This window comes from Vombatus ursinus, unplaced genomic scaffold (assembly GCF_900497805.2).
Source record: "Vombatus ursinus unplaced genomic scaffold, bare-nosed wombat genome assembly UNPS02015012.1, whole genome shotgun sequence".
Lineage (NCBI taxonomy): Eukaryota > Metazoa > Chordata > Mammalia > Diprotodontia > Vombatidae > Vombatus > Vombatus ursinus.
Window position 1 is genome coordinate 264,361 of NW_020954790.1, and position 24,660 is coordinate 289,020.

Genomic DNA, 24,660 nt, shown 5'->3' on the forward strand with positions numbered 1-24,660 from the left:
GTGTGTGTGTGTGTGTGTGTGTGTGTGTGTGTGTGTGTGTGTGTGTGAAGGAACAAAATGAAGAGGGGGTAGAGAGCAAAAGCTAGGAAAAAGCATTATTGCCTCTAGTAGATTGTAGGCTCCTTGAGAGCAGGGATTGTCTTTGTTTTTGTTTTATATCCATAGTGTAGCACAGTGCCTACACACATTATAGGAACTTAATAAATGTTTATTGACTGAAAAGTACCAGAGGACAGAATGGAGGAAAACATACAATTAAACAGTCAGAACTAAGCATGTAAATGAGATCAAGTCAGCCATAAAATGGAAAAGAGTAGCAGATTATTAGAAAGCAGAATCTGATTATGATGTTCATAAGAAACACGAAACGTAAGAATTCACAGAGTTAAAATGAGGGTCTGGAGCAAAATCTCATGCTTCAGCTAAACTCTCAACAGTAGGGATAACAGTCACATTTCAGATAATACTATCATAAATAGACAAGATACAAAGTGATAAGCAGGGAAATTAAATTATGTTTAATTTCCATAGATAACCAATATAGATGGCCATAGATAACCAAGCAATATCAGTACTCTGTGTGTGTGTGTGTGTGTGTGTGTGTCTATGTTTGTGTAGAACAGCATCAAAATAATTGGAAGTAATTGAATTGAAGTGAGAAATAACTAGTAGCTCAATAATAGTGGGAGGGGACATAGCATACCCCTTTCAGACCTAGACAAATTAACTGAAAAAAAAAAAGACATTAAGGACCTGTATAATACATTGGGGGAGAAAAAAAAGGTATGATGGCTTTCTTGTGATTACTGAATGGGAATCAAAAGGAATTTGCATACTACTGTACACCATACATGGCACTTTTATAAAAATTGACCATAAAAGCCTCACCACAAAATGTTGAAAAGCAAAAATACTACTGAACACAATGCAATAAATGTTATATTCAATAAAAGACCTTTGAAGAAAGAATTAAAAGTAATTGGAGACTAGCATAATTCTAAAGAACTGATAGGTGAGTTAAAAAAAAATTGTAACAACAGAAAATGTCATCAAAAGAGATGATAGTAATGAGAAAATATGCCAAAACTTATGGGATATAGCTAAAGTGGATCTGAGGGTAAATTTTATATCTCTAAATGCTTTCATCAACAAAAGAAAGTAGAAGTGAAAAATGCATACAACTTAAAATACTTGAGAAGTAAATCAAAAATCCCTAATAAAAAAGAATTCACAGCAGTTGAAAAATAAAGAATATTATCAGAAGTATCACAAAGTACTTCTCCAATCCTATGTCAACAAAACTGATAAATGAATATTTAAAAAATATAAAATACCCATATTAACAAAAGAAGAAATAGACTATTTAAATAACCCAGTGTCAGGAAAATAAATTGAACAAATTACAAATGGACTCTCAAAAGGGAAGAAAATACTGTAGAACCAGATGAGTTTACAATTGAAAGCTATCAAATTTTCAAAGAACAGTTAATTCCAAAACTACTTGAACTATCTGCAATCATAAGAAAAGAAGATATTTCAGTCTGTATGATACAAATAGGCTCTCGATACCCAAACCAGGGAGAGACAAAGCAGAGAAAGAAAACTATAGACCAGTGTCCCTAATAAACATTGATATAGTCTTATTAAATCACTTTAACTTTAAAATAAGAATTTGCTTGTGAATCCAACTTGTCCTGGGTTTTTTTTTTCTTTTGAAAGTTCATTCATGTCTTATTCAGTTTGTTTTTCTGAGTTTGAATTATTTAAATTGTCTATTTCTTACTCTATCATGGTACTTTATGTTTCTGTAAATATTTGTTTATTGTAGGTTTATACCTAAATACCTATATAGCTGGACAAAATAATGTCCAGTTATGTCTTTAATTTCTTCTTCATGTGTAGTGAATTCTCCTTTTTCATTTTTTGATCCTGGTAATTTGGTTTTCCTTATTCTTTTTAATCAGATCAGTTAATGGCTTATCTATTTTATTGTTTTTTCCCTTCTAAAACAACTCTTAATTTTATTTAGTCAGTGTTTTTTTGTTTCTCTTTGTTTTCAGTTTTGTTTATCTCTGAGTTTCAGGGTTTCTATTTTGGTGTTTAATTGAAGTTTTAGAATTTGTTGGTTTTCTAGGTTTGTTTGGTTTTTTTTTTTTTTTAAGTTAGATGTCCAGTTTGTTAGTCTGTTCTTTCATTTGTTCACTATTTAGAAATGTACATTTTCCTGTTAGTATTGCTTTAGTTACATCCCCAAAATATCTTTATGTTTTCTCATTGTTATGATTATTTTCCATACAATTTTGGTCATTTCCATGATGTCTTTAAGCAGCCAGTTCTTTAGGATTAAGTTAACTCTCCAAAAGACTTGTCATCTTTTCTTCAATACCCCTTAATTCATATAATTTTTATTGCATTGATGTGAGTAAAGAATGTGTTTAATATTTCTATTTTTTCACATTTATGATTTTTTATGCCCTAACACGTAATCAGTTTTCATAAAGGTGCTGCACACAACTGACAATATTTATATTCCTATATGAACTCCATACTAGCTAGATATAGCATTCTATCATATCTAACTTCTCTAAAATTGTGTTCAAGCCTTAATTTCTTTCTAGTTTATTACTTTTGTTAGATTTTTCTAGGTCTGAAAAGGATATATTGAGGTCGCACTGCTTTGATTTTACTAGCTATTTCTCCCTGTAAATCATCCAGGTTTTCCTTTAAACATTTGGGTGCTATGTCATTAATTTCATTTTATGTTAAGTATTGAAGATGATTTATTGTCTATGGTACCTTTTAGCAAAATACAGTCTCTCTCTTTTGATTAAGTCTATTTTTGCTATTTCCTTGTCTGAAATAATGATCACTACCCCTGCTTTTTTGAGTTCAGCTGAAGCATAATAGGTTTTGCTCCAACCCCTTATTTTAGTGTTGTGTGTATCTTTGTGTGCAAGTGTTTTTCACCAATAGCACTGTTGGTTTCTGCTTTCAAATCCATTGGCTTTCCATTTCCATTTCATAGTCACGGTGTTGACTCATTGACGTCTGTCCATCTCATTCTTTTACGCTTTTTCCTTTTGCTCTCCACCCCCTCTTCATTTTGTTCCTTCATACACACATACACACGCACACACACCTTTTTTTTTCTTTTTACGCTCCTCTTCACGATCCTACCCTCTGGGCTTAAAGTTTGTTTTAGTTATGACTAATCCTTACATGAATCTACCTTTCCTGTTAGTTCCTCCATTAGTCTCTCTGTGCTCCCTTCTGTTTCCTTGTTGAGTTGAATAATCTATTTCTACACCAAAATTGTTATGTGTATATTTAATATTCTGCCTTCTTTTGAACAGTTGAGATAAAAGTGAGGTTCAGGTAATGCCCACATTGGTATAGATTTCTGGTTGCACACTTCATTTCTCCTCTAATTTTTTTAACCTAATATACATTTTTTCTTCCTTTTTCTTCTTTCAGGATCTTCAAAACATAACCAAACTCCTTACAGGCCCTCTTATAAGATTCCTTCTATGAGCCCTAATTTTGATGGGGTTCTGAAGGGGCATACGTATCATCTCTCCATATCGGAATGTAAACGGTTCATTTTTTAGTCCCCCTTCAGTGTGATTGCTCATTCATATTTACTTTTTTATAGTTATCTCGAGTCCTCTGTATTTCAAAGTTTCTGTTCAGTTCTGGGCTTTTCTTCAAGAATTCTTGAAAGTCCTTTATTTCATTGAAGGTCTTTTTTTTTTCCAACTGTTGGATTATACCCAGTTCTGCTTAGTTAAGTTATTCATGATTGCAAGCCTTTATCCTTTGCTGTTTGGAAGAGAGAGGAAGAAAGGGAGGGAGGGAGGGAGGAGAGGAAAGGAAAGGGAAAAGGTAGAGAAGGGGAAGAGAGGGGAAAGTCCTGGAGAGCAGAGGGATTGGGTGGAGCAGAGTTGTTTTCAAGTATTTGGAGAGGGATTCATGCAGTGAATAGAGTGCTGGGCCTGGAGTCAAAAAAGACCTGAGTTCAATTGTAGCCTCTAACACTTACTAGCTGTGTGACCCTGGGCAGGCCTGGTTGCCTCAGTTTCCTTGTTTGTAAAATGGGGATAATAACAGCGCCTGACTCACAGGGTTGTGAGGGTCAAATGAGATCATTGCAAAGAGTGTAGGCACAGTGCCTGGCATGGAGTATGGGCTTTATCAGTGTCAGGTATAATTACCATTGTTATTATTCTCAGTAGCTCCAGAAAGCTGAAGCAGGAGCAGATGCAGAAGCCACAGAGACCAATGCAGGCTTTGAGGAAAAGCTTCCTGAGCAGGAGAAGTCACCCAGGAGAGGGGGCTGCCTGGGGAGGCTGTGGGCAGCCCCTCCTGGGAGATGACCCTGTGTGGGCAGGGGTAGAGGCCACAGGGCGACTCCCACTCCCCAGTCTGTGATGCTGTCATTCACTGCCCACCTGCTGTGCTGTTCTGAAAAAGTTTCTATTAACTGTGAGGAAGGAGTAAGTGGTGCTTCTTCTTAGCGTCTCTGTCCCTGTAAATGCCTTCTGAACTGTCGGTGTGACTGCTCGTTTCATCATATGAAGCGTGAAGGCGCAGCATCTGCTGCCCAGGCTGGTTCTCTGCTCTTCCACACACATTGTTGTAGAGGAAGGCCTTGGTTTCCTTTCAGCACCACCATCTGCTGAATAAAGTCAATTAGTGAACATTTAGTAAGCACCTATTGTGTGCTAGGTCGTGCCCTACTGTGATCCCATTTGGGGTTTTCTTGGCAAAGATACTAGAGTGGTTTGCTATTTCCTCCTGCCCTTCAAATACTCTCTCTACTAAATTTTATTTAATAATAAACCTAACAACGAGTTACTCTAATGGAGTAGCTAGGTGGATAGAGAGCACTGGGCCTGAAGTCAGGAAGACCTGAGTTCAAATCTGGCCTCAGACACTTACTAACTGTGTGACCCTGGGCAGGTCACTTCACCCTGTTTGCCTCAGTTTCCTCATCTGTAAAATGATCTGGAGAAGAAAATGGCAAACCACTCCAGTATCTTTGCCAAGAAAACCCCAAATGAGGTCACAAAGACCCTATTAAAAAACAGTTCAACAACAACAAAAGTGTCTGAGAGAAGGCACTAAGATTGAGAAGGACTAGGAAAAGCTTCTTGCTGAAGATAGAACCTTAGCTGAGACCTGCAGGCAGTCAGGGAAACCAGGGAGCACAGGTGAGGAGAGAGGTCCAGCATGGGGCCAGCCCTTAAAAATGCCCGGAGTGTGTTTTAGAAGAAGAGCCATGAGGCTAGGGTCACTGTCACAAAGTGTGGCCAGGGAAGTAAGGTGTAAGGACACTAGAAAGGTAGGAAGGGGCCAGGTTATGAAGGGCTTTGAACGCCAAACCAAGAATTTTGTGTTTGATCCCAGAGGTGACAGAGAGCCACTGTAGCTTACTGGATAGAGGGGTAGCATGGTCACTCCTGCTCTTCAGGAAAATTACTTTGGAGGGAGGAGCGGGGAGACACTTGAGGCAGGCAGACCCTCCACCAGCTGGTGCAGTCGTCAGAAGTGAGGTGATGGGAGGGTCTGCACCTGGGTGGGGGCAGGGTCAGGAGAGAAGAGGACATATGTGAGAAACGTTACAAAGCTCACAGCTTACAGGACGTCAGATAATTCATACTGGAGAGAAACCATATGAATGCAATGAATGTGGGAAGGCCTTCCGTCCAAGTGCTGGGCTTAGTCGACATCAGACGATTCATACTGGAGAAACCACTGGACTTGACAACTGATTGGTTGGGCAGGGTGAGAGTGCGTGGTGGAGGATGACGCTTGGGTTGTAAACCCGGGGGACTAGGAGGACGACGGCCCCCTCAGCAGTAATAGGCAAGTTGAGACAAGGGGAGGGTTTGGTGTGCGAACTGTCCAGTTCTGCCCTTAATGCTATTTGTAACTTTGGGCACGGTATTTAACTGCCTAGCTTCAATTTCCTTATCTGTAAGGCGAGGGATTTGGATTATATCAGAGGTTCTTAACCCGAACTTTAAAAAAAATAGTTTGATAAATGTATATCTATCTACTTGGTTTCCTTGTGATTTTATATATCTTACTTTATGCATTTAGACACATTCTAAGAAGTGATCCATAAGTTTCAGTAGATTACCAGAGGGGTCCATGACATACAAAAAAGCTAAGAACCCCTGGACTAGGTAATCTCTAAATTATCTTCTAGCCCCAACAATCTGTGAATCAGCCTGTCTAGTTCAGATTGTCAGAACATACAGTCTTTCTGTTGAGCCAATGGTGGCCTCTGTGTTTTCCATCTGCTTGTCTTGGGTCTTGCCTTTAGAATTGCTCCAAGCAGGCACACTCTTGTTTGTAGAGAAGCGCTCCGGGCTGGTGGGAAAGGCGTTGGAGTTGGACCACAAAACCTTGTGCCACAATTCAACTTGGATGCTGATTAGCAGTGTGTTCCGAAGCAGGTCCCTAAGTCAGTCTGAACCTCAGTTTCCTCTTTTGGGAACATCCTAGCTGACTTGCCTTCTTCGTGTTATAGCTAAGGAAACTGAGTCTCAGGGAAGTTCCATTATTCACCCATAATCCCACAGCTAGTATCAGAAGGAGGATTTGAACACAGTTCTTCCTGGTGAAACCACCAGCACTCAAGAATTGCTTAAGTTTCTTGCACACCACAGAGCTAGGTAGGGCTGTTTCTAGGGCTGTCACCAAGCCCACCCCAGCAAGATATACTTGGCCATCACGTAGTAATGGTGACAACAATAATACATATTTGTGTAGGCCTTGAAGGATTGTGAAGAACTTTCCTTATTCCTACAGAGCTAAGGTTATTTTTGCCAAGAACATTCCTTGATAGAGTAAAATCTGTGTGTGTAGCAGGCGATACAGAGGATATTTACTCTGTTTCTTTCTTTCAGTTTGGGAAACTAGACTTGAAACTAAGGAATCAGCTTCACATCTGAGACCTCTGACACAAGAATCATCTCAGGAAAGACTTGAAAGGGATAATCCCTGTGCTTTCAACTGGGAAGAAGCCTGGGAATGTGGTGCTCATTTGGGGAGGCAGCAGGACAGTGAGAAGAATGTCCCTAAATATGATATGCATAGAGAGAGCAAGTATAATGAGTGTGGGAAACCCTTCAATTATATATCAGACCTCATGGAGTATAAGCCAGTTCATGTTGGAGAGAAATGTTATGAGTATGAGGAATATGGAAAGGCCTTCTCCAGGAACTCACAGTTTATTGAACATAAAAAAGTTCATACTGGAGAGAAGCTTTGCAAATGTAAAATCTGTGGGAAGGCCTTCTGCCAGTGCTCAAAGCTTGATCAGCATCAGATGATTCATACTAGAGAGAAAGCTTACGTAAGCAATGACTATGAGAAAGGCTTACACCAGAGATCAGCACTTATTCAACATCAAACTATTCATTCTGGAGAGAAACCTTATGAATACAATGAATCTGGGAAAATCTTCAGCTCAAGATTTATAGGACATCAACGAATTCATACTGGCGAGAAGCCTTATGAATGTATTGACTGTGGAAAGACTTTCCATCATAGAACAGGACTTATTGAACATCAGAGAATTCATAGTGGGGAGAGAGCTTATGAATGTTATGAATGTGGGAAAGCCTTCTGCCAGAAACCAGGACTTATTCAGCATCAGAGAATTCATACTGGAGAAAAGCCTTATGAGTGTAAGGAATGTGGAAAGGCCTTCTGTAGGAATTCACAGCTTACTGAACATAAGAGAATCCATACTGGAGAGAAACCTTATGAATGCAGTAAATGTGGAAAGGTCTTCCGACAGCGCTCAAAGCTTACTAGACATCAGATAATTCATACCAGAGAGAAAATTTACATATGTAGTGACTGTGGGAAAGCCTTCCACCAAAGCTCAGCCCTTATTCAACATCAGACAATTCATACTGGAGAAAAACCTTATGAATGTAATGAATGTGGGAAGGCCTTTAGCCTGAGCACACGATTATTCATACATCAGCGAATTCATACTGGAGAGAAACCTTATGAATGTATGAACTGTGGGAAGGCCTTCCATCATAGAACAGGACTTACTGAACATCAGAGAATTCATACTGGAGAGAGAGCTTATGAATGTTATGAATGTGGGAAAGCCTTCTGTCAGAGAGCAGGACTTACTCAGCATCAGAGAATTCATACCAGAGAGAAACCTTATGAATGTAAGGAATGTGGGAAGACTTTTTGCCAGAGAATAGGACTTACTCAACATGAGAGAATTCATACTGGAGAAAAACCTTATGAATGTAATGAATGTGGGAAGGCCTTCCGAGTGAGAACACAGCTTACTCAACATCAGATTATTCATACTGGAGAGAAACCTTATGAATGTAATGAATGTGGGAAGACTTTCTGTCAGAGCTCACAGCTTACAAGACATCAGATAATTCATACTGGAGAGAAACCATATGAATGCAATGAATGTGGGAAGGCCTTTCGCCGAAGTGCTGGGCTTAGTCGACATCAGACAATTCATACTGGAGAAAAGCCTTTTGAATGTAAAGAATGTGGGAAGGCCTTTAGGCTTAGCACAGCACTTACAGAACATCAGAGAATTCATACTGGAGAGAAACCTTTTGAATGTAACGAATGTGGAAAAGCCTTCCGCTTGAGCATAGGACTTACTGAGCATCAGAGAAATCATACAGGAGAGAAACCATATGAATGCATTGAATGTGGGAAGGCCTTTAGCCAGAGTACACAGCTTAATCGACATCAGAGAATTCATACTGGAGAGAAACCATATGAATGTGCTGAATGTGGGAAGGCCTTTGGTCAAAGGTCGCATCTTACTCAACATCAGACAGTTCATACTGGAGAGAAGCCTTATGAATGTAATGAATGTGGAAAAGCCTTTAGCCGAAGTACAGGTCTTACTGGACACCTGAGAATTCATACTGGAGAGAAACCTTATGAATGCAATGAATGTGGGAAGACCTTCCGCCTAAAGACAGGACTTGCTGAACACCAGAGAATTCACACTGGAGAGAAACCTTATCAGTGTAATGAATGTGGAAATAACTTTCGCCTGAGCAAACAGCTTACTCAGCATTACAGAATTCATACTGGAGAGATACCTTATGAAGGTAAAGCCTTGTGAATGTAAAATTCTCAACCTGAGTACCAACTTTGTCAAAAATTAGTTATTTCAAACCAGAGAGAAGTCCTGTAGAGGAAGTAAATTCCGGTTAATTTTCCACAGAAGCAGTTCCAAACCATTTCTTTCTCTTCTGAAATCCCAGACCACCCACTTTTCCCAACCACTCTATTGCAGGTGACTTAGACTCTCAATATACTTTTTAAAAATTGTCGTAATCTGACAGGAGCTCGCCCCCTTTTGTCTTAGTCATGGAGAAAACGTTCACCGATTGACCGAAGTGGGCTTTGCCAAAGAGAACTGCATTTGTTCATTAGAGACGAAGCAGAGGAGACACACAGGATGACAAGGGGCAGTCTGAAGACATGAAATTGCAGAGAGGAGGACACTCACAATACACGGCTCCTTGACGAAGCTATTTCCTTTTATTGCTCCCTAGATCTTATCTCTCTCCCTCATATTCCATATCCAGTCAGTCTCAGATCTTGTCAATTCTACCTTCATAACATGTTGAGCACTGTTCTCTTCCACTCGCCTCATTGGGCCACCTAGTTCCAGGCCTCCCCTTTTGTCAGCAAGCCCCTTGGAATAACCTTTCGGTTGGTCTCCGTTTCCCTTACCTCCATGTACCAGTCTGTGCACTACAAATTGAACTGTCAGAATGGCCCCTTAGAGCAGAAGCCTGATCCTGTGACTTCCTGTTCCTTCCTGGGTGAAATGATAACTTCTCTTTGGGTGCACTTCAAGCTCCTGGTATTCTAAAACCCTCCTATCTTTCCAGATTAACTTCACATTTGTTCCCTTTACATCCTCTATGTATTCCAACCAGATTGGCCATCTTTCTCTTCCGTGAAGATGGCATCGCATCCCCTTCCTTTGTGCCTTTAGTACAAGCTGTGTCCCCTGTGCCTGGAACGTTCTCCCTCTTCAGCCTCTTAGAATCTGTAGCTCTCATTGAGGCTCAGCTCAAACTCTGTCTTCTATATTTATTAGGCCTTTCTTGGTTATCTCAGTATTGTTTCCTGATGATTCCAGGTTTCCATGCCCTGTGCCAAATACCTCCCCCCCAGTCCCAATCGTTTTGTTCATATTTTGTACTTGTGTGCATATTGCATCTCTTAAGTAGAAGTGAATTGAATTGTATTGGAACAATAAACCTTTCTAAGACTAAGATCCATTCTCTTATAAATAAAAGCACTGCACTACAAGGCAGTTCTTTAAATTCTGTCCACCACCTAAAAGACTGATTAATCACCATAGATTAAAACAGCAGTAGATAGGACAGACTGCCCAACATAATCTTGACAAAGTTGAAATCTAAAAACAGATTGGAGAGAACTAGCCACATTGTTATACCATGAGCGCAGAACAGTGTGTCATTACCCAATAAGAGCTGCATTAACCACTATCTAATGTCCTCCACCCGTGAAGTCCTCCTTGTCCTCTGTTTCTGTCCTCACCACTGGGCTGCCCCCAGGGCTGCTGGAGAAAGTCACACAACTGTGTCAAGCGGGTCCCTTACAAGCGTGTGTTCTCTGATCTCAGCTCTGTCTTCACTGGTGTCTGCTTGCCCTTTTATTTGTCCCAGACTGATCCACATCTGGCCTTCTAGCCCATGCTTCTTCTCCACCACTCACCCCAGCTCAGCTGCAAATCTTGCCTGCTCCTTTACCGTGAAAAAAGGCTGGAAGCCGTGTATTGTGAGTGTCCTCCTCTCTGCAGTTTCATGTCTTCAGACTGCCCCTTGTCATCCTGTGTGTCTCCTCTGCTTCGTCTCTAATGAACAAATGCAGTTCTCTTTGGCAAAGCCCACTTCGGTCAATCGGTGAACGTTTTTAAGCACCTACTATGTGCCAGGCACTGTGCTGAGTGCGGGGATACAAAAAAGAGGCAAGACAAGCCGTGTCGTCAAGGAGCTTACACTCTAATGAGGGAGACAACTTGATAGGAAGCAGGCTATATACAGGTTAAATAGGAAATAATTAACAGAGAGAAGACCCTGGAATTAAGGGGGGTTGGTTTGTTTTTGTTTTTTTAGGCAGTTGGGGTTAAGTGACTTGCCCAGGGTCACACAGCTAGTAAATGTCAAGTGTTGGGTCTGAGGCCAGATTTGAACTCAGGTCCTCCTGACTTCAGGGCCAGTGCTCTATCCACTGCGCCACCTCACTGCCCCTCAGATATCATCTGAGCAGGAGTGAAACACTTTCCTGACTCTTCAGAGAATGAATTAAGGGGGGTTACGAGCCGTTTATCTTACCCCTTCCAATCTCTTCAGGGAATTTGCTGCTTTGAGGATCCCTTATTTCTTCCCTTGTTTTTCTTATCTCCTGGCTTCTTTTACCCTGCTATCTCCAAACAATCCTAGGTCTCATCCCTCCTTAAGAAAGCCTTACTTGAGGGGCAGCTAGGTGGCGCAGTGGATAAAGTTCTATCTACACGAGGGGTTAAGAATTCTATTTTAGGCTTCTTAAGTTTGAGGTGTTTAAGGGGCAGCTAGGTGCAGCAGTGGATAGAGTTCCAGCTTTAGAGTCAGGAGGACCTGAGTTCAAATCCGGCCCTAAACACTTGACACTTAGTAGCTGTGTGACCCTGGGCAAGTCACTTAACCCCGATTGCCTCACCAAAAAAGCTTAAAAAAAAAGAAAAGAAAAAAGAAAGCCTTACTTGAACCAGCCGTCCCTGTAGCTATCACCCTATATCTTTCTTACTTTTTGTAGCCAAACTCCTAGGAAGATATGCCTATACTCATCGCCTCCACTTCCTTTCCTCCCACTCATTTCTCAGCTTCCTTGTAACTCCTCGCTTTTGATCCTTCCATGGCCCTGAAATTTCCTTCTTCAGGGTTACCTACCAATGATGGTGCTATAATATTAATGGTGATGGTAACCACTGGCCTTTATATACCATTTCAAAGTTCATCAGTCATCTCATTTGACCCTCACAACCATCCTGAGAAGTAGATTATTATAGGCACCCCCATCTTACAGAAGAGGAAACTGAGACTCAAAGCGCTTAATGCCTGGCCCAGGGATACATAGTCAAATGTCGCAAGCTCCCTCATGGCTCTCTTGGCCTCTAGTTCAATTCATCCTCCACACAGCTGCCAAAATTTTCATAGTGTGCAGATCGGACCATAATGGCCCCTGCTCAAGAATCTTGAGTGGTTGGTTCCCAGTTGCCTCCAAGATAAATCATAAAGTCTCAGCCTAACTTTTAAACCCTTTCACAGTCTAACAACAGCTGACTTCAGACTTACTTCCCATTTGCGTTGGAAGGTTTAGAGGATTACGTGGAAGCAGGAGAGGTTATCAGCCTTCCCTCCATTTTTCCCAGTATTTATTAACAAATGTTTTGAATTTGTGGCCAGTTTGCAGCCCCAGAATAAAGATGAAATATGGTCTATGCAGAAACTGACATAACTGAGGCCATAGGCAGTGGAATGAAATACAGGATCCAGTGGGCTGACCTTTAGTCTTGTGGTGGGATAGGAGAAAGGCTCCTAATTAGGGTTCTGGATGCTTACAACCAAGGGAATGTTTTGTGTGGCATTGGGGTCGCTAGCATAGGCGTGTTCCTGATCTTACCAAGGTAAGTGTCAACAGTTGAGGTGTACATCCAAGCAGAAAGCATGAGTCCAAAGATGATAATGATAGTAGTAATAATAATAATTAACATGTAGTGTTCTAGGTTGGCAAGGTGCTCTTCAGATGTTATCTCATGTGATCCTCACAGCATCCCTGGAAGGAAGATACTGTTATTATCTCCATTTTATAATGAGGAAAATTAGGAATGGAGATTAAGTGACTTGCCCAGGGACACACAATTAGTAAGTGACTGAGGCAGGAGTTGCACTCAAGTCTTTTTGATTCCAAGTCCTACATTATCTACTCTACCACCATTGTGTCCTCTGTAAATTGGATGAATATATCTTCTGTCCCTTTGTCCGTATCACTGATAAAACTGTTAATGCAGGGCCAAGGACAGGTCCACCATAGACTTCCTGCCATGTCGACACTGAACCATTAGCACCCATTCTTTTAGTCCTATCGTCTAACCAGTTCTGATTTGTTTGATTGTATCATCACCTAATCCATGTTTCTCTCATCTTCTCTACTAGAATAGTGTGATATAATTTATCAAAAACTTTGCTAGCATCTAGGTAAGCTTTTTGCACACACATCATTCTCTTCATCTCCTAGTTTGGTCATCCTGTCAAAAGGGAAATAAAGTTACTGTCACGTGCTTTTTTTTTAATGTAGCCACATTGGCTTCCCTTTCTAAATACTTGCCAAATATCTCTTTTAAAATCCTGGCTTCTAGTTGGCAGACTCTGTCCTCTTCCCGTCTTTGAAAATAAATAACACAGCAGCTCATCTCTCAGTCTTTCGGTCCCTCCTTGTTCTTGGTGGTGTTTCAGCCGCCACAGATAGTGGCTCCGTGGTACCATCTTCCACCTTAGCACCCCATTAGTATCAGCTCTTCACCAGTTATGGTACTTGTGTCATTCCTGTTTAAAGTTCATTCTTGTTGGTAGAGAAAAAAGACAAAAGAGGAGTTCACAGCTCTCCCTTCTTACTGCTGGCAGTTATTGTAATCCTCTCCTGTTTCAGGCAGAGGTCTAGCCCCTTATTCGTTCTCTCTTTTCTCCCAATAAAGCTTTTCGGAGAAGAATCCAAACCCTTTTTGTTGTCTTTTGTATCCCTCCCTAGCCTCAACTCATTCTGGACCATAGCATTCGTGACACCAACTGTTCTACAGTCTTAACATTCATCATCGCTTACCTGGCCTTACTTCCATCTTCTGTATGTTTCTTTGTGAATTTCATGTTGGTTGGAATTCCATCCTTCAGCTGACTTCCTCTTAGTTCTTTTACTCTATAGAGTCTCCTGTTGTTTCTCTGAACCCATTAAAATCTGTTTTTGCCCATCCTAAAGTACATATCAGACTATGCCCAGTTTTCTTCTCGATCATAAATTCTAGGATGGAGTGGCCTTTCTTCTTCTCCCACCCAGGTTCCCACCATTTCTGCCCCAACCATCAGTTACTGCTTGTTGGTGAGAATCAGGTGCAAAATAGAATTTCCCCTTGTTGGTTCCTCCACCTTTTGAAGGATGAAATTGTCACCAAGGCCAGTGAAGATGTCATGAGCTTCTTTGCTCATGGTAGACAGTGAGAACTCCAGCATCCCTCTGGGCATTTGAAGATCCCCTCAGTGTTTCAGATTATGCTTCTGTCCCAGGCTTGGAATCTGTTCTCCATACACCTTGTCTGTCCTTTCTTTCCCTCCAACCAGGTTGTAAGATACATCATTGACCAAATCCCTTCTATTTCTGCCTCCATTGACTTTTCATATTCTCTGTGATGCTTCCTGCTATGGTTCCTGGACTTCCTCACCTGAGTTCTGCCCTCTCCCTTTACCGATTCTGTTGTTTACAAGTAAGGTGAACACCCGTCCAGAGCCAGGGTCCAGTCATTGTTTTTATCCTACTAAATCTCACTGACGTCTCCGAGGTCAGATTTGCCCTCTGGCATTGAGACCTGTGGTTGCCCTGGTTTGTTGGGCATTTGTATATAGCTGCTTGAGGCCGTGGGTTTGATTACTGGCTCCTTTCTTGAGTTTTGTCTCCTGAGATTTTCTGAGTGTCCAAGTTGTTATTCTTCCTTCTTTGAGGCTGCTTTTTATAATAGCTAACTTTGGAGCTATACACAGGCAGCTTTCTCTCTCTCCCATCCCTATCTATAAATGTATATATGTATGTGTATAACCAGGTGTTGGAGAAGACCTCTGGTGGCAAACAGGAATTTACCAATGCTTATTTCCTTGAGCCTCTGGAGGGCCATGACTGTCACTGAAAGCTAAGCCTCTCGCCTTTCCTAAGGGATTGGGGAAGAACAAAACAGGTGATGCTGTCAGGGGGTTCATGAGAGATAAGGTGGGCTGTACCCCAGAATCCTGCACCCCATGTACCTGGTCTGCTGCTACTGCATGCAGTACTCTGGGCTGCCACCCCCAGGAGAAAGGGCAGACACACTACACAGGGCATTCACTGGTCTAGAGAGTGGCCACTAAGGCCCTCGCAACAACTCCACCAGAAACTGGTTAGAGCATCAAGAGACCGAGCCTGGCAGACACCTTGGAAACTAGTTGCCAGGAAAGTGAGAGCGGGGATGCAGCAGGGAGGCCAGCACCATACTCTAGGGCCAAGAGGAGTGTCTGGGGACATCCTTGTGTCACTGAACTTGCCAAAAGGGAGATGCACATCTAACACAGGGATTCCATTTCCCTTCTCATATTTCTTGCTCCAGGAACAATATGTCTTTGTCCAAAGTTTGTCTTTCTCTGCATTCCCCTTCATCTACCCTTTAAAAGCATTATTAAGATAAAACTCTGGTTAATCTCTGCATTGATGGTCTGTATGTGTTTCATTTCCTTAAATGCAGGTGGGAGGGGAGGAGGTAATGAATAGCTAAATATATAGGGAAGAGGAGTGTGATAGCTTCTCGCCTCCAGGTGGCCAAGATCAGATATTCATTGGAAGGACAGGTCTTCTAATTGCTGGAACTCTCAGCTGGAGGCTCAAGATGAACAAAAAGATTTTAGTGATATCTGGATTTCCCTCCCTGGGCCAAAGAGCCTGAGGCTAGTTGGGTAGAAAAGGAAAAGCTGGAATTCACTGCTGGAGAGCCAGTTGCCTTTGGTGCCTCAGATTTCTTCTGCAGCATTAGAGGGAGCCAGCGCCAAGGGAGAGCACTGTAAAGAAAGGCACACCTGAAGAGAAGATGGGTACAGAGAGTACCACACGTCCAAGGGTGGGGGCCAGTGTGGGGGAGTAACTAGTTTTCCTAAGTCATCACGGTCTGCAGTATACACCGCTAGAAGCGTAACACCAACAGATGCTAAGAGGGCACTTGCCTGAGGATTTTTTTTAACTTTAAAAAACTTTCCCTGGATTTAGGATCTTGGATACCGTTTTCATCCTTTCTCCCTGCTGTTCTTCAACTGAATTTTCCAGCATTGCTACTATAAACATTGAAGATATCTTTTCTATAATTTTTCCCATTTTCCCCTTTTTAAATAATTTTTATGCCATTTCAGGTTTATTTTGATGCATTGATTTTGGAGTTCAATAAACTCTTAAAGTATGTTTATTCCTTTCTCAGTGAAATTTTACAGCCCAATTTCGTTTTAAATTCTATTTCTACTGCTGTGTTTTCCCCCAGATTTGGTTTTCTACTTTCCTATATGTACTTGCCTTCATTGCACTCAATCCTCTTCTTTCTGGTGTTCAACTTACATATGAAATTCCTGTTTTCACATTATGCTGTTTGGATGCTCGATGTGATTTACTCGCCTCTCCATGGGCGGGTGTCTGTCGCTGCTGCTAACCCATGTGTTCGCTTCACTTTTAATTGCGGCGTGTCACACAACGTTGGCGTATTGTGTTATCTGGTGGAACAGCGCGTGTCTTTTATTTCTCTGCCGAGGTCTGGCTGGGAGCACCCACAGTAGATCAGCCTCTTGACCAAATAGGACATAAATTACTTAAAAGGTATTGTTTACAGTTAGTAAACATATATTAAGCACCGACTGTGTACCAGGCACTGTGCTAAGTGCTGAAAATGCAAATATGAAAAAAGAAAGACAGCTCTTGCCCTCCGTTAGAAACTCAAAAGGTTCTTATGATTTTTGAGGTGAATACAGAGAATAAAAATCAGGACACTATGAAGGCACTAACAAAACAGATGTGCTCTAAGCACTTGCTCATCGGGCTTTATTCCACCCAGGATAGGCTAGTTCTTTTTTTTTTTTTTTTCAGGCAATTGGGGTTAAGTGACTTGCCCAGCGTCACAGAGCTAGTAAGTGTCAAGTGTTTGGTCTGAGGCCGGATTTGAACTCAGGTCCTCCTGACTTCAGGGCCGGCGCTCTAAATAGGCTAGTCCTTAAAAGGCCTTGTGGCGCCCAGGAGAGTCACAGCTTCTCAGTCACCAAATGCCTTAAGAGAGGCCAGCCTGGGAGACATTGCTGCCCCTCAAAGGGAGTCACCACACCCTGCCTTGCTGACCAGACGGGTTTCTCTAGGGAAAGGAGGGAAGCCTGCATCTTCCTAAACCACCTGTATACATGCCGAGCACCTTTTCCATTGCTCAGGTGAAGTAAACCATTTTTTAACTGTTAGTCTATGAATGTCTCATTTCCATCCATTATCGAGTCTAAACTGTCTGACCACCCTGACTCAGACATGGTCTGTGCCAAGAGGTCAAAGGATTAGGAGTCAGAGCCAGGGAAAATTCTGTTCTCTCTGAATTACCTGATCCACTGGTTCATTCACAAATACCAGATAGACTGACAGCAGGAGATGATGTACACAGTGCTTTCTGAGAGAGAAAGAAGAGGAGCTGGTCAAGAGTGAATATGGGGGGCAGCGAGGCGGCGCCATGGATAGAGCACTGGCCCTGAAGTCAGGAGGACCCGAGTTCAAATCCGGCCTCAGACCAAGCACTGGACACTAGCTGTGTGATCCTGGGCAAGTCACTTAACCCCAATTGCCTAAAGGAAAAAAGAAAAAAAAGTGAATATGTGAATCATTAAAGGAGAGTTTACCTGTGAGCTAAGTCTGCTACTTCTGAAAGGGGGAGTTCACCCATAGGTCACTCAGTTGATAAGCATTTATTAAGTACCTGTTGTGTGCTGGGCACTGTACTAAGCACCAAGCTTCAGGGATATATAGAAAGTCAAAAGACAGTTCCTGCCCTCAAGGAGCTCACTATCTAATGGTGGAAAGAATATGAAAACCGCTGGAAATGATCAATGGAGCTAAGGCTCTAGAATTGTAGGGACGTTAGTAAAAGTTTCTAATAGAAGGTGGAGTTCTAGTTTGGGATTTAGAGGAAGCAGGTAGGTAAGTAATCATGGAGGAGGGAGAGCGTTCCAGGAATGGGAGACAGCCAGAGAAAATGGGCAAAGAGATGACACCTAGAGGTGGTGTCTTCTTTGAAGAACAGCAAATAGGTCATTGTCGCCAGACTGAAGAATAAATGGGAGGGGCGGATATCATGTGCAAGAAGACTGGAAGAGTAGGAAGAAGTAGAAGTAGAAGGGCTTAGACTGCCCAGCCGAGTGTTTTACATTTGACCCTGGAGGTGGCAGGGCGCCCCTGGAGTTGATCGAGTAGGAGGCCTTGGCAACAGATTGGGTATAGGGGGCTGATAGCAGGGGATCCAAGACGACCCCTAGGTTGGAACCCTAGAGAGTGGTGCCCTTGACGGTAATAGAGAGTGTTGGAAGAGGGGAGTACGGGGGGGTTGTGGAGACAATGAATCAGTCACGGACGTTGAGTTGAAGATGTCTACTGGACATCCAGGTTGAGATATATAAAAGTCAGATGGAGATGTGAGATTGGGGGTCCGCAGAGAGTTTGAGGCAGGAAAGGTAGACCTGAGAATTATCAGTATAGAGAATTAAATTAATTAATTAAAAATCCTAATTACTAAGGGTAATTAAATCCATGGGAGCTGAAGTGAAGTCGTATAGAGGGAGAAGAGATGAGGAATCAGGACAGAACCCTGAGGGACATCTATGGCTAAAGTGTGAGATCTGGAGGAAGATCCGGTGAAGGAGACTTGAGAAACAACAGTTGGACAAGGTAGGAGGAAAACAGGAGAGAGGGGTCCCCCCAAAAACTCAGGGAGAAGAGAACACTGAGGAGTGGTCTGTGGCGTCAAACTCTGCAGTCAAGGGGAATGAAGATTGGGAGATTGTTGGTAGGAGAGAGCAGCTTTGGTTGAGTGGTGAGGCTGGAACCAGACTGACATGAGTTAAGAGGCTGAGTAGAGGAAGCCAAGGCACTTTCTGTAGCTGGCCTTTTTAAGGAGTGTATCCGCAAAAGGTAGGAGAGATATGGGATAAGAGCTGAGACAGAAGGACCTGGTGAGGGCTTGGTTTTTTTTTCCAGGGTAAGGGGAGACACAGACATGTTGGTAGACAGTAGGGAAGGAGTCAGTAGACAAGGAGAGATTGAAAATAAGTGAACGGGGAACGACGGGAGAAGACGGGATGGAATGGAATCGTTTGTGTGTGTAGATGGGTTCATCTTAGCGAGGAGAAGGCCTTTTCTTGTGAGAAGGGCAAAGGAGGTGATCGTGTGGCCAAGGCATTTAGGTCATGCGAGATGAGGACAGAAGGCAGAGCTCACAGCAAATGGCTTCAATTTTTTAATTGAAATGTGAGGTAAGGTTCTTAGCCAAGAGGATAGGGGAAAGTGGATCCATGGGACATTCATGGTGGGGTGAGAAGGTTAGAAGAGCCCTGTGGTGGGTGGGAGAGCTGGTTAACTAGGGAGAGGTGGTAGGATTGCCTAGCAGCAGAGGGTGTGTAACGTAAAGGACTGTCCAGCAGTTCAGGTTGTACAACAGATTTGGAGTGGACCCAACAGAACAGCTGCAGGATTCTCTCCACCTTTGTTCAGTAGCCTGTGTGTAGGAGCAAAGGCAGCAGATGGTGGGAGTGATCCAAGGCTGGGACTTAGCAGGGCATGATCGATGTGAATAGGGGGCAAGGGACTGAAGCCAGGTCCTCTTTTTTCACAGAGAAACAGCTCGTCCCTTAACCTTCTAAAGTCACCTTTGAGGGGAACAACTGTGGAGAAAGCCACCACTGGGTAGATAAGCCCAGGAGACTCAGGAATATCAGTGCCTCCCAGACCACCTGTCCTGCTTCCAGCTTGCCCCCCATAGCCATTGTTCAGGTGGCCAATCCCTGGGGAGGAGACCTGCCATCCCCCAGACATACTAATTGCCCCCCATAGGGCAGACAAGCTAGCTAATATAGGAGCAGCAAAGACGTCCTTTGGAAGAGACAGTGGTCAGTATGTGCTGTGTGTATCCAACCACTGCCACCACTTTGACCAGAGACACAGGCGAGGACTGCCCAGAACCAGCTTGGTCAGATATGGAGAGGCCAAGGCCATCTTTGCATCCTGAGCCATCACCAGGCATCCTGACTTTAGTCCTGCCACTGGACTCCAGTGACTAGAATAAAGTGTGGCCAGTGGTTTTGTGTGATCCTGCCTCACCTAAATCCAATTCACACAAGTCAAGACATCACCGAGTGACGTCATTGATCCTCTTCCAAAACAAAAGACAAACAAAAATTCCACTATTTTACTCTTTCTTTGTTGATTGTTTTACTGTGCTGCTGTGTTACCTACCTCGAATTCCTGTGACAGTGGGCTGTGATGAAGCAGCAGGTATGAACACACAGACAGCTATGGTCACACCCTCCACACGCACAAGTGGCGGGCCATTGGGCCATCTTCTCATTGGACTGAAGCCTCAGGAGAATTCAGAAGCCCCTGGGTGCCTGAGCAGCCCTCGTAAGAACCACGCTGCTCACTCCTGGTGTGAGGAAAGGGCTAGAGAAGATTGACTGCTCCACCTAACCCCAGCCTGCCGACTGCAGCAAGAGGGGATCCCATCCAGATGGCCTTCTGGTTTGATCAGCCACAGCTGGACGCACTGGATGTGGGCCCACACGTTGTGATGTCACTTTGGTCATCTTCAAGCGTGAAGGACAAACAAGTGTCTGAGGTCAGATTTGAACTCACGAAGATAAACTTTCTGACTTCAGTCCTGGCATATTTATCCCCTGCACCCCCTAGCTGCCCAAGTTTCCTGAACTGATGCTGTCCTACGATATTTTCCACACATGAATGCACATTCTAGTTTTCCTTGCTGTTTCATGACTGTTCATCTTGTCTCCAACCAGACTGTATATTCCTTAAGGCCAAAGACTACATCATATGTTTCTTCCGTGGGCCGCAACATAATATAGTAGGCTCTCAAGAAATTCTTCATTAGTTTTTGGGGAAAATTGTCCTGCTGTGAATATTTTAATATTTTCTTTTCTATTTTTAATAACTTACTCAGAGGTATAAACTCAGTAGTTGGGTTGCTGAGTCAGAATGTATGAACAGTTTTACAATTTATCTTTCATGATTCCAAATTGTTTTCCAAAATATTTGGAACAGCTCAGAGCTCTGCCAGCAGTGAAATACTGTTTTCCCATCTCCCAACTTTTTCATCTTTTATCATGTATTAATTTCAGGGCCACTTTAATTTATCGATTATTTTCAGCACATATTTAAATGGTAGTTGGTAATTTGCATTCCTTTTGGGGAGGGGACAGAAACAATACTTTTATCTTTGACCTCTTATCAGAATCTTGCAATTTTGTGTCAGATTTTTATAGGAAAGATTTTATGGAAAGATTTTATGAAAAGGTTTTCCTCTTAATTTGTCTTTTCATCTTGTAGTTGCATTTTATTTTGTGCAAAAGCCTTTTAATTTTATGTAATCAGAGTATTCTGTTCATATTTTAAAATCTTTATCATGCCTGGTTTCAAATCCATACATAATTATGAAATGTTCCTTTCCATTCTCTAACAACTTTTTAATAGTGCGACTTATATTTACCTGGTTTATCCATTTGGAATTTATTGTGTTACATGTTACAAAAAGCTGAGCTAAACCTATTTCTTTCCTTATCTGCTATCCACTTTTCCCAGCAATTCAGACTGGATAATGAGTTCTTTTCCTGTTACTTTGTGTCCCTGCGTTGTTTTTTTGTTTTTTTTTTTAAACCAGACTACTATCCAACTTTCCTTGCTAATAGTCTGTTACATTGATCAGCTTTTCACTTTTTTCCCTCAGCACCAAAAAGTTTTGACAATTACTTCTTTAGATAATACCAGACCTGTTCCCCCAACTTACTCTCTTAATGTTCTCAGCCTTTTTTCCTCCATACGAATTTTGCCATGTTCTCTGATGCTGTGAAGTGATTTTTAATAGTATAGCTTTAAATATATGGATTAATTTTAGTAGCATCATCATTTTGACTATATTAGGATTAGAATTCAAAGCTTCCCTTTGGGCATTGAATATCTTTCCACCTACTTATTTCTTTTATTTTCATGAAAATTGTTGTATTTAACCCCTGTGTGTATCTTCGTGGGAGTGATTCCTAGATTTTTAATGCATTTTGTTATTTTATTTGGTTGAAACTCTAGAATTTGTTGACTACTCTTCTGGTTGAATTAAACTTAGGATTCCACTGTCTTGTGAATTCTGACAGTTTGCACTCTACCTTCCTGTATCATTTCTGGGAATTTCTTGGGATTCAGTCTCTGTGTTCTTTGTATTTTATGGAACCCCAGTAATTCCCAGATCATCTCATCAAGCTCTTTCCTTTCACTTGGTTTGTAAAAGTATGAAGTCCTCTTCTAGTTTTTCCATTTACAAAAATTTTGTTCCATTGTTTTTTCTGCCTTCTCTACGTTGTTTTCGTTTTTGTACAAACCATCCTACTCCTAACTTCTACTACTACCAAAAAAAAAAAAAACCTAAGTAAATCTTAGTCAACAGTAGGAGAAGTATGCTATCTGACCTGAGATGATGAGATAATAGTGCTGGGCCCTCTGCTAAGATCCAGACCACAGCTGGAGGAGCATTTTGTCATGGAAGCCACACTTTGGGGAGCACAGTGATACACCAGAGAACATCCAGATGCCGCCCCATGTAGATGGTACCACATCAGGGTCCTGTGTGTCTTCTCAGCACTTTGAGCTACTTCTTGTGCATTCCATTCCTTGGAAATGAGGGATGGTGCCTTCATATCAGCCATACTTTTCTCCATTGTGGTCATATTTCACAGACTTTTGGCATTACTAGAAAAAAAAATCAATGGTCTGGATCTGTGGTTTTATGAGAGGAGGGAACACTTGGTGAGGAAGTGCTTCCACTATGCTGGTCAGCACGTAAATCACTTCTTATTTTAAAGGGTTGCCTGGAGCAGTGAAGATTTCCATGAAGATTTCCATGATGTGCCCAGGGTCACAGACCCAGCATAGGTCTTTCTGATGCTAAGGTTGACCCTCTATCTGTTCTGATAGTTTGTCTTTCATTGGTAGAATACTAGTGCTAAAAAGATGAGACAAGGTTCTTGGAAAACCACAAAATTACCCACTTATAAAGCACTTGCTATTATTGCAAAATTGATATTTGGATTTTATTGTAGTTGTCCCCAAACAACTCTAACACTTATCTAGAGAGTGTACTTTATAGTCTTTTCTGAGCCCAACAAATGTTATCATAAACTACAATTATATCATCTCCTCTCTCTTTTTTTCATGCTGCAACTGGATGATTTCCAAGGTCAGAAAGACCGCTGTTTCCTTGTTCACTGTCAAGTGTCTGACCATTCTCCAGAAGTTATGCACAAATGAGGTTTCTCAATGCTTTGATCTCCCACACACTATGATGGACTACTCAGCCCCATATACATCCTTTCCACGGTTCCCATTTCAGGGTCCAAACTCGTTCAGTGGAGCCAAAGATGCAGAAGGTGCTCTGTATTTGGCTGCACTCCCAACCTCAGACCCTGCAGGCATAACTACACGTTCCCCTAGGTCATAAGCAATTCTTGAGTCTTTATTTAAACTGTCAGACCAACACTGATGACTGAGGTCATTGTGTATTGCCCACAGATAATCATCCAAGAAATTCTAGATTCTGTCCCATTGGAGGGTCCCACTCTTTAATAAGGAAAGGAGAGTTCTCATATGGTCACCTAGTGCAGAAATGATGTCAAGCTCTCCCAATCTACCAAGAGCTGATTCAATTAGTCTCCTGAAATAAGGACAATGACATGTTCTAATTGTAGTGGTTTCTTTCTAGGTCCTTATGTACATTTCAGAATGAAATTACAATATCGGCTTATTCCCAAAGGATCTGATTAAATCTCAGTTATCTCTCTGAGGCAGCAAGAAAACTTAGGTGCTAGTCACGTCTCTAAGTTATATCTGTCAGATAGCTGTCCTCCTACAGCAGGAAGAGAGTTGGAAAGCCACAGCTTGTTAAAGAATATCTGGCATTTCATCCGCAGCCCCTACCTTCTCTCCAATTTTTAAATTCCACGCTTAGATGGCAGTATGGTCATATTCTCACAAAAACCAGATATCAGGAATCAGCACTATGTTATCTTACAAAATGCAGTGATATCATCATAGTATCCTAAAAGTCATAGACAGTAAAGATTTATGAATCCATCATTGCTTCTACCAGACGCTGGAAACCAAGGCTTTATACCATTTAACATGGAAGAAAAAGATGTTAGGATTACTTAAACTCCACTAACCCTAAGCATTTCTGCTAGGGAGAGATTTCCAAAGCCGAAGGACCACTGCCTCTTTGGAATTTTCTCTTAGTTTAATTAACAAATTATCTCTAGCAGGCTTGTGCCCAAATTGCAGAGTGCGACATCTTTTTTTCTTCCACACTTTTGGGCTTTGGGCATATTATAAAAAACCACTTACTTTATTAGCCTTTCTATCTTTCTTCTAGTTTTATTAGAGAGAGTATGTCAGGTTTGATATGAGTCCGCTACACCAGAATATGTCTATCCGCCAGTTATTGCAAAAACATTTCACTTGTAGAATATTAAGAGTTAAAAGTCCAGAGATGGTCTGAAA

At 41.9% G+C, this 24,660-nt stretch overlaps 1 protein-coding gene across 2 annotated transcripts in view; it reads left to right on the forward strand.

The window, feature by feature from the left end:
• The window catches only part of LOC114030752 (zinc finger protein 420-like), a 60,418-nt gene that overhangs the window by 24,415 nt on the left and 11,343 nt on the right, over positions 1 to 24,660 (forward strand). The window contains exon 5 of one of the 2 annotated variants that reach the window (XM_027845622.1): positions 7,632 to 9,125. In XM_027845622.1, coding sequence (XP_027701423.1) covers positions 7,632 to 9,125 — 1,494 coding nt within the window. Of the gene's footprint in view, positions 1 to 6,914; positions 9,126 to 24,660 lie in introns of both variants that reach the window. The other variant, XM_027845621.1, reaches the window with a different exon arrangement.